General features: G+C 37.7%; 1 protein-coding gene and 1 pseudogene across 1 annotated transcript; both read right to left on the bottom strand.

Annotated features, from left to right (window-relative positions):
- Positions 1 to 395: 395 nt before the first annotated feature.
- LOC131064833 (protein SUPPRESSOR OF npr1-1, CONSTITUTIVE 1-like) lies at positions 396 to 3,298 on the bottom strand (annotated as a pseudogene).
- A 24-nt stretch (positions 3,299 to 3,322) lies between these two features.
- Positions 3,323 to 4,425, bottom strand: LOC131064831 (disease resistance protein Roq1-like). The gene is made up of 2 exons (XM_057999120.1): positions 3,920 to 4,425; positions 3,323 to 3,452 (listed from the first exon to the last, which is right to left on the bottom strand). The coding sequence occupies exons 1-2, from the start codon at positions 4,423 to 4,425 to the stop codon at positions 3,323 to 3,325; spliced, it is 636 nt and encodes a 211-aa protein (XP_057855103.1).
- Positions 4,426 to 10,813: the final 6,388 nt, after the last annotated feature.

The following is a 10,813-nucleotide window of genomic DNA, read 5'->3' as shown; positions in this document are numbered from 1 at the left end:
TCTGCTTTGATTTGGAAAAGGTTGATTCGAAGCGTATGTGAACAAGAGTTTGCGAAGCTAAAATCTAGAAGGCTAATTTTAATGTGAATTTCGAAAATGGAAGCAGGGATGCTAGTGCATGGCTGTGCCAGTTGGCCTTCACGGAGGAGATTGTTGGGATGTGAAGCCCAACGGTCACATGACCATTCGACTTCCCCAAACTATTCACTTCACATCTGAATGTGATTGTATAAATGACTGAGTGCAGTCATGTATGTATTGGTATTGGAAGTTGATTAATAGAAGTTATTCCCTGCTTTGAGTGTGGATGTAGGCATATTTGCCGAACCACGATAAATCATGTGTTGTCTCTTCTTATTGCTTTTTTGTTTCTATTATTGTTTTCTCTGCTCTTTCTAATCTTTACACCTGTTAATACCGTTAATCCCTGGGTTTACCCCACAATCCTCACGCATTTGGACTTGGCCAAAGGAGACTAAACAAACAATACAAACAGCAAAACTCTTAACTTTATTCTTCTCCGTGCAATAATCAATGCTATAACCGTCTTGTCCACATGCCTCCCCTTGTAGCCAATTTACAGGGGCATTTAGATCAGCTAGCAGACAATTTTGGTCGAAAGAGAAGTCCTGACAAAACAAAAAGTGCCCACATGTAAGTCTACGTTAGTTCCTAGATTTTAGATGCACAAGTTGGTCGGTCGACCTCTGTTACATCTACAATAGTTTGTAGAGCCTGAACATTATGTCCCACATTGAAAACAAAACCAAAAATATAACCAGAAAACCATAGGTACCTTGAAGGAATCGTAAAAAAATTGTAATTGAGATGATGACACACCGGGCCCGCCAACAAAAACGCACTCGAGAGCTGTGAGACCAGTCAAGCAGCTTTCGAGAACCCCACAAGAGAAGATACCGCTGCAGCCCACAAGATTGAGCGTGGTTAATTGCTTCAACGATACCAGGCCATGCAAGTGAGTGACGTGGCAGGACTTGCTAACGTCTAATGTCATCAGGCTTGGCAATGCTGGAAGGCAGCAGATTGTCTCCAAACCGAAACAGTTGCGGGCGTAGAGCAGTTGCAACGATGATGGAAGCGCCGACAGTACGACAAGCTCACTGCACTCGTCCACATGCAGCTCTTCAAGTTGTCCTAACTTTTCCAAGCCGCTAGGAAGACGGCGGATTCTGTTACCTTCAAGATGTATGATTTTCAGTGAACACAATTCAGATATTGTGGCTGGTAGTCCGTTGTCTGTCAGTCCGCAATAGCTGGCATCCAAATAAGCCAAAGCTTTCAGGTCGTCAAAGCTGTCGGGTAGCTCTGTAAGCCCAGGAATGTGGAGAATTTCTAGCCTTTCTAGCCGTGTCAAATTCCCAAAATTAGCGGGAAGCTTAGACAGATGTTGACAGTGTGAAAGGTTCAGCTCCTGAAGATTTGCAAGATTGCACAAGTTTTGAGGCAGAGAAGAAACGCCGCAATCTTCCATTTCGAGACGGACTAGGCTGATTAAGCTTCCCATGGTATTAGGGAGACTGCTCAGTGAATGGCAATAGCTGACATCCAGATGAGCTAAAGATTTCAGGCCGCCAAAGCTATCGGGTAGCTCGGTAAGCTTATCATTGTGGTGAATCTCAAGCCTTTCTAGCCGAGTCAAATTCCCAAAGCTAGCGGTAATTATAGACAGACCTAGCTAGGAAGTAAGAAACAAAACTTCTAGAAAACAAAGAAAAAAAAAATTTATTAATTCATTGTGTCTAATTTATGATCTGTGGAATGCATGATTTATACAAAGTTAACCACCACTTTCAAGGAAGAAATTATGGAGGAAATGAAGACAGATCTGAAGAAATGAAGGCAGATCTGAGGAAGCATATGCGTTAGCAATAGTTCTCTTAGGTTAGCTTATTACAAATAGCTTGCATGAGCATTGTTTCATAAATAACGGGTAGAATTGAACAATGACCAGTCAAACAGAAAGTTGCATGTGCTAAGTCAGTATTAGTTGGAGTTAACATTACTCCAACACCCCCCCTTAATTCCAACTAAGGAGAAAAGGAAAAGAAAAGAAAGAGGAAAGAGAAAAGAGGAAAGAGAGAAAACCCAGTGGGAACAAACCTCCCCTCAAAATTACAAAGATGCAATTATAGGAAGTGCAAAAGAAAATCCTTTGAGATTCAAGAAAAGTGTGGACAACTGTCAAATGATAACTACCATAGTGCTGAATGAAGAATCTCCTCAAAAGCCAAGATGATGATCAAGATCAAGAATCTGCATGAGTGCCCTCAATGATACTACTCGAACAATAATCAGATGGCAAACAAAGGCAAAACATCTAACATTCGAAGATGCACGTGGCACATGAATCTGCACTAATGACCCCAATGACACTACTCAACCATGCAAGATTAAGTTGCTAGTTGAAAATACAGGTGCCAATAGTGAACTAATCAAACTTGAAACAAAACCAAGAAACATTAGCACTAACAGTAGAAAAAAATATCATGACTTCTAAGAGATGCGTGAGGACTCTGAATCTCAATCGACCCTTCCCAAAATATCATGACAATTTCTTTCTTCTTCCATGTAAAAAAACAAGCAATATTTTGAAACAATTCCTTTTCTGAAGGATCAAGACTATCGTAGGAGACTCTAAGTTTCTTTTGGAGATTAGGTTCACACCTTAACTTTCCTACCATTTCTTTCCATACATCTCTATCCCCTTCACCAAACAGGCTTTTCCCAAGAAGTTGAAGGGCAAGAGGAAGGCCTTCACAGGCACTGACTATATCACTGCTCAGAGTTTGCAGCTCTTGATCTGGACAGCAGGAATTGGGAAATGCGTGCAAATTAAACAACTGCATGGCATAATTGTAGGAAGTCTTTGTACCTCGTAGACTACATCAACGTTAGCCACTTTTAGGATTTGTTCATCGCGTGATGTAATGATCACACAGCTGCCTGCCCCGAATTCCTTGTAATTTCCCGCGAGAGCTTCGAGCTGCTCAACACTTTCAATGTCATCGAGGAGAAGCAGAACCCTCTTACCCCTGAGCCAGTCTCGTAGCAGACCCTTGCCTTGATCAGCATGATCTACTTCACTTCTGAACCGTGAGATACATTTGAGCATGTGGCTCTGCAGCTTTACAAGCCCATTCGCCTCTTGCCATCTTTCTCCCACGCTTGGAACAAAACAGAACGCTTGGAACTGTGAGAATTGTAGTTCTTTGCAAACAACCTTTGCCAGCGTGGTTTTACCAATCCCACCCATGCCATGTAAACCCACTTTCACCATCTTCTTCTGATGACCCACTGCATTTCATAATCTCTTGAGATTATTCACGGACCCGTCCAAACCAAAGCATTCTGAAACATCCAGATACATTTTGTTTGAATGTAAGCTTTTTTTAACATCGGCCACAACACGTTGAATCAGCAAATCATCATCCCTGAAAAGTGTGAATTGCTATTAATATATGGCAGTTATAAATGTTGGAAGGAAATCACGAAGTCCAAAATTCAAGTTTTAGCTGGTCCGTCAAAAGCTCAACATGATATGTCCCAAGCATCAAAGGTGATGATTTAAGGAAGGCTATTGATAACGAGCCATACTTGGCCCAGGCTGATCGTATAGAGGTTAGTTGTTCTATTGGTAGAACACTCCAGCAAGAAATAGACCTAATTGATGCATGAAAAACTCAACAATGAAAGCCTACATTAGAAAACAAAAAACACAGTGAGATGGAGACTTACCTGTTGTTTAATTGATTGGAACACCAACCGTGTAGATCGGAAACATTCTTTAATGCACTTTTGTATTCAAGGATTAACTCGGAGGATAATCTTTGATGCATGAAAAATTCAACAATGAAAGCCTACATTAGAAAACAAAAAACACAGTGAGATGGAGACTTACCCGTTGTTTAATTGATTGGAACACCAACCATGTAGATCGGAAACATTCTTTAATGCACTTTTGTATTCAAGGATTAACTCGGAGGATAATCTTTGCTGGCTTTCATGCTGCTTGAAGTACTCTGCATATTCACTTCCATTCCAGCACCTAAGATCCTTAGGTAAAACGTCATAAAACAGGGGACAGATTTTAAGCCCATATTTAACCATAAGCAACACCTCTTGCAAGCACCATTTTGACTTCGGAAATCTTTTGGAGAAAATAGGAATGCAGATCCTACTTTCCTGGATTCCTCTTTCCAAACAAGAAGGGATATGGTCGCCCTTCTCTAAGCTTTCTTCGTCTAAGAATGTGCTAATGCCTTCACGATCAAGAGCACTGTACAGTCTTCTCACAAACCCTTGGCGGGTGTCTGGGCCGCGAAAGCTCAAGAAAACGTCAGACGTCTTGTTAACATCGAAACTAAGCGAGGGCTCCACTAAAGAGCAAGGCCTAGAGTGGGACATATTGTGCCTGCAACTTTTCTAACTGATGAACCCAAAATTTTCTGAGAGGAAGGATTTGAAATTCTATCCTGCGGTGCACCTTATGTTGATATTCAAAATTCACCGGATCAATAGTTGTCTATTCTATACAGAAATTGTACAGAACTCAGCATTTTCTGTGGTGTTATCAAAAAGATCAAGCGAGTCATTAACTATAACCTTTTTACTTCCAGAAATTTTACAGGCCTCTTGACCGCCTTTCTGTTTCCACTAATGTTATAAATATGCTCACAAAAGAATATTACGGTAGCCTGACAATAAAGTGGTCCAGTAAAGAATTTTCATTTAGATTTGCGCCCGCCAAAAGATTCTTCAGCTTTGTAACATGCATCACATTATCCAAACGCCTAGGTCACAACCGGCTCCTAACCTGGACGCCTTGTATATTGTTTTTAAGGATCGGGTATCATGGAGGGGCTTCCTCGGTGAGATTTTCTACCAGTATTTTGAAGTGAGTGGTCTTATGAATTGTGTGTTGTATTTTAAGTTTAAAAATTAAAGTTTTTGAATTTATGAAAGCCAGTGGTTTTGTCAATTTTATTATTTTGTATCTTCATTTTTTATAGAATAAATAAATAAAAAGTTAATTGGTATAAATTTAAGAACTTTTTTTTATGATTGATAACTATTTAAAAGAGATCTAAGTTGGTGGCATAATTTCTAGGCCCCATCCTGAATGCACTTGCTAAAATCTTCAAACTAGAAGACAAGGGTTGCTATTATTCAAGAAAAGCCTTTAATTAATCCTCTATCATTTTGTTTTTTACCTTCATGAGACCGCCTACTTTTTCTAAATAGATGCTAAAGCCCCTTGCATGAAACCCCAACCTAATTGGATGATGTTTTTGTAGGGAGGTTGTATATATAAGTGTTCAAGTATTTAATTGGGTAAAATTATATATTAGTGAGCATATATTTAATTAGGATTACTGGATAACTAATTAATATTTTTCAAGGTCTTATATAAGAAAGGGGTTAAAGTTGTGTAAATTGTCTTGTCACAAGTATTATATGAGATTATGTACAAATGCACATATTAAATTTGTATCTTTTGTGTTTGGAATTTTTCACAACTCACATGAATTCTCTTTTGGAAGGCATATAATATTCTAAGAGAAATAAATGTTTGGGCTCACATTATATATTCAATATGTTTTCTTCAACAATAAATATTGGTGGCAAAGTGCTTGGGAAGCTTCTAGTAAGCTTGTCTATCATTGTTTCTTTCTTTCTTGGGTAGAAGGTCATTCATGCCATCTTGTGTTTGATTGCTCCTTATGTGTGGGTGTTTAATTTCTCCTTAAGTGTGGGTGTTTGATCTTAAGGGAAGAGCTTGAGGCTTCAAAATATATATTTCCTATTTAATTTTTTTTAGTAAAAGACAGTAGGACAATATTCACAAAAAAACAATAGTAGATAAATACATCCATAAAGTCTAGTGGGGCCAATTTCATAACAAAAATAAAAATACATAAGCAAGTCCAAGCCTAGTAAACTTTCCTTATCATCAGAATTGACTCAAACATCATCAAGGATAAAATCATCAATTGGATCCTAGATAATAAGCACAACTTCTTCTTTAGGAGGGTTATTTAAGGGGGAAAAAGCATGGATTGGAGAAATGGAAAACTCTAGGTGGGGGAGCTTACCAAATTTAGGCTAGATGGGAGCACTTTCTTGCCCTTAAAAGGAAGAAAAAATAGCTTGAATGGGTGAGACCATGAGCCATGAGCCATATTATTCTAGGAGATTAGAGGTAAGAGTCACTAGGACTATAGGAGTGAGATCTACTATGATATCTAGTAGGATGGTTGTGTCTACACCAACACCCTTTAAGGATGAGAGAATGGATCAAGGGATATGATAATATTATAAGGGGAATTCCTTTAGTTCAACCAACAACTCATACATAGATCTACCATGAAATTTTGTAATGTCATTTGTCACCATGTTGTGTGTCATGCACAATTTTATGTTTAGACAGTTATCGTTAATTATATTTTACATTTAATTTAAGTTTCGATAAAAGTGAATAAGATTTTTTTCACCTTTTATCTACCAATGTTTAATCAAAGTGAATAATGCATGATAGTGCATGTTTAGTTACTTCTTTGATGTTATATAAACTATTTATTAAAGTTTATGAACTGCATGTTGAGCTACAACTCATATGGATTGGTCAGGAATTGAACATAAGACCTCATATTCACTGTTGGAGTGCTCTACCAATTGAGTTATTATCTCTTATTTGGTCATCTCATCATTAGTTTAAGTGTGGTTTATTTCCAACACCCCCTCTTAAGCCACATGGTAAGTTATTGGGGCTCGTAGCTTGTCTCCAATGCCACATGTTGAGCTACAACTCATATGGACTAGCTATGACTCAAATCTAAGACCTTCCATTTTAGCTAGAGTGCTCTACCAACTAAGCTAGTAGCCCATAATTAGTTCAAGTGTGGCTTATTTCCAATAGTGTATTCATATTTTTCCTTGATCTATTTTTGTAAAATAATTAAATAATAATTCTTTTTAAAATAACATAACATTTTCTATTTTCAATGGACATCAATGAATGGGTTTTTATTAAAATTGGTCATAGTTGTACAGGTGATTTTATTTATCATTATTATTTTCATTTTTCTATTGTTACAATTGTTTAATCAATTGGTTCAAGGATAAGGCCTATGTAGATTCTTTAGGTCAATCCTTGAGGTGTCCATTTAGATGAACATTTTCTCAAGCTTAGCTACCTCAAATTCTACAAGAATAGTTCCTCAAAAAACAAAATCCTCCTACGTGATCAAGTCCCCACTAGCAAAAGGGACAAGGAGTCGTAATTGACTGAAGTTCTTGAGTTGCCGCATGAATAAGGTCTCCATGAATTTCACATTGCTTACATTTCTTGACAAACTAGTATGAATCTTTTTCCATACTAGGCCAATAGTATCTAGTCCTAATGAGTTTCTTGGCTAAGGTCGGACCACTAGAGTGGGCATCGCATATACCTTCATGAACCTCTCATAATGCAATATGAGCTTCGCCCCTTTCTTAACATCTAAGAAGAGTTCCATATAGACCTCTACTGTAATGGGTATCGGCTAAAATGACATATCGAGAAGATAGGCCAATGAAAGTATGACGTTGTTTGTTGGATAGGTCAGAAGGAAGGGTACTATTGCAGAGGTATGTAAAAATGGGACTGTACCAAGGGGAATCGGGACCAATGACACATATCCTCTAAGAAATAGTGATCTCATATGAGAGGACCAAAAGGTTGTCCACCAAGAACTCATAGCAAGTTTCATTCTATGGTAGATCAATTAGTGAAGCAATGGTAGCCATGGCATTTGCAACTCGATTGTTTTCTCTTGGTATCTGCTTAAAGATTATCTTCGTGAAGTATTGTTTGAAATCATCTACCATTTTCTTGTAAGGCAAAATTTTTTCCTCTTTTGTTTGTGTTAGCCCTAACTACTTTCATTAAAAAATTCAAACTCGGAGGTCATCTTTTGGTGTTCATTTTCATATTTCCTCTCTTTGAACCTGACTCATTGAACCTTTTCAAAGTTCAAAGTTTAAAACGCGCTTTAAAGAATTTTCTTCATGGCTTTGTTTTATGGTAAAGGGAGCGCTTTGTTGTAATTTGTATTGAACTTGAACTTTTGAACCTTTTTGGTTCAAGGTTCAAGGTTCAAAGTCGGTTCTATCTTTGCTCATTAATTGTTATTTGTTTTGTCGTGTAGTTGGTGTTATGTGTTGCTCTGTGTTATTTCTCAATATTGAACTTGAACCTTTGAACCTCTTGGTTCTTGGTTCAAGGTTCAAAGTTTGAATTCTTAAAATCCAAAGTTCTATGTAGAATTGACACATGCCTCATGAAGTGAATGTGGCAGTGGGAAAAGAGAATATTTCGGGATTAGAATGGCTTGTACCATGAATACTGGATTGATGGAATAAGGCTATATGAATATTACCCTCACCTACAGGAACGAAGATATGCAGAGAATTTCATGAGATGGAATGACATTTTTGCAGGAAGATTGGTTTATGAATTGCAAAGAAACACAAATAAGAGGTTTTCAATGGAAGCCATGGAAATTATTGGCATTTATGGTAGTTAATTTATCCAATTCTCTTAGTTCACTTATATTATTGTTGGCGGCTTTTAGGGTGAACCTTTTAGGTTACCCAGGTTTGTTTTGGATAGCTATGTTTTAATCGAAGTTAGTCGATAGCTAGCATATATTGACAAGAAAAGTGGAGGGAAGTCTGGGGTGGTATTTCCTGTAGAACTTGGATACTATAGTTGTGCATCAATTTTAGATGCCTTGAACCTTGAACTTGAACTGAAGAAGTTTAGTTTGCAGTTGTATGTTGCCAGATATAAATTTGACAGTCGAGGATTTTCTATGAAGAATTTAGATGTTGATAACAATTTTCAACATGAACCTCATTTGGAGGATTATTGGGAGAACTATGCTGATGAGTTTGAAGTTAGAAGAAGGCTATGGTCAAGGTTCACGGTTCAACAAATTGTTACAATGGGCTTGTCCATGAATGTTTCTAGGGTGCAAGAAGATGGAGATGAGGAAGTAGTTGATCCTGAGTTTGATGAAAGGATACAAGGACAACCTATCCTAGAAATTGATTGGAATAGGAAAGGGGATGATAACATTCAGGCCAAAACTTTTAATATGATCAGAAGAACAAAAAAATGGTTGAAAGATCAATGTTTTAGACAGAGGCCTATACCTGCACCTAAAGATAAGAGAGTTGGTCGAACTCGTGCAAATTCCCAAACATCTCTTCCTTCTTCTAACGTTACTGTTGATATTGTAGGTGATGAGAAACAAAGAACGAAGAAGACCAAGATTACAAATTTAGGAGAGTCTTCTTTGGGTTCAACCTCTACCCGTGTTACCAGATCAGTTAGTAGGAAAAACAATAAGAAAACCCTTGCAAGTTCACTAGTAGTAGACTTGGATCCCGAGGAAGAAACTCAAAGAGTAATAGATACTCATATGCAAGATCAACCCATCACAGATGCTGCAGATAAAGGAAAGGAAATCCAACAACCTTAGGATTCTGGGAATACCATGGCCATTATCACCATTAACCAAAAATCATCATTACCAAGGGAAACATCCACCACTCCTAAGTGGTTGAGTGCTTCACTTACTAAGAAGAATAATGTAATTCCTATTTCAATCCCAATGGAGGATATGGTCAGCAAGTGTCTGGTAGAAACATCAAAGTCCAAGAGACTTAAATCAGAAACCATGATCGATGTGGATGAGCAAACATGACATTAGGTTGCAGAAGTAGCTAGACCCCCAACAAATAAGGAGGTTGAGAATATCACCGAGAAAGATTTCATCATTGAAAGGATTGATCTAGGGGCAACTTCCCAGGCTGCTGATGCTAAACATTTGGAGACTTCAACCAAAAGGATCCTAACTAGGGCTTAGAAGGATGAAAAAGACAAAATTGAGATGAAGCAGATTATAATGCAAATGGCTCAATAAATAAATGCTATTCAAAATCCAAATCCCCAACCGCTTTCCCAAGTTTATTTGTCGTTTGATCCAAAATTGCCCATGAACCAGAGGTTACTTGATCAGGTTCAAAGGAGTCGGATGATTACAAATGTCTTTAGTGAATGGCTTGAATCAATTACACAACAGGGAACTAGCTATATTTTTTATTTGGTCAAGGTGTTTGAGAACATAGAGTCTATGCGGAAAGAGTTAGAAACAAAAATAGTTGCTTGGGAGAAAGAGAAGAGTAAATGGTTGGCAATATTGAAGTAGATGAGAGATGCTCAAAGATATGGAGTGATGAATTTCCTAGCTGAAAAGAAAGTGCACGACCTTGATGATAATGTACTCTTCATTTCCAGTGAGAATATTGAGTGGAGAAAATCAATTATTGAGAAAGGACATGAGGAATCCATCAAGCTTCTAAAAGAATTGAAAGAATTGACTAACACTATGCAAAAAGACATGAAATTCATAAATCTTCAGCTTCTAAAAGAGGATAAGAAAATTCTTGAGGATTCATCAGATATGATCCAAGTTTTCAAAGATCGAGTACAACAGATTCAAGAAGCAAAGTCCTTGATAATTGAAGATTTCTCAAAGATTGCAAGAATCGAATCTATGTTGGTTGTCTTCTTTGATCATATTGAAATGCATGAGGGTAAGGTCCTACAGGTAAGCAAAAGGAAAGAGGTATGGAAGTAGGAATTCTACATATAGGCCTCCCACATTACTAGCTCATTCTGAACTTCTCTTCAATTCACTTGGAATGGCGGAACGTTTGAAGCACTCACACATCGCAAGACAATTAG

Source organism: Cryptomeria japonica, chromosome 2 (genome assembly GCF_030272615.1).
Source record: "Cryptomeria japonica chromosome 2, Sugi_1.0, whole genome shotgun sequence".
Lineage (NCBI taxonomy): Eukaryota > Viridiplantae > Streptophyta > Pinopsida > Cupressales > Cupressaceae > Cryptomeria > Cryptomeria japonica.
This window is presented reverse-complemented; position numbering and strand designations above follow the sequence as displayed.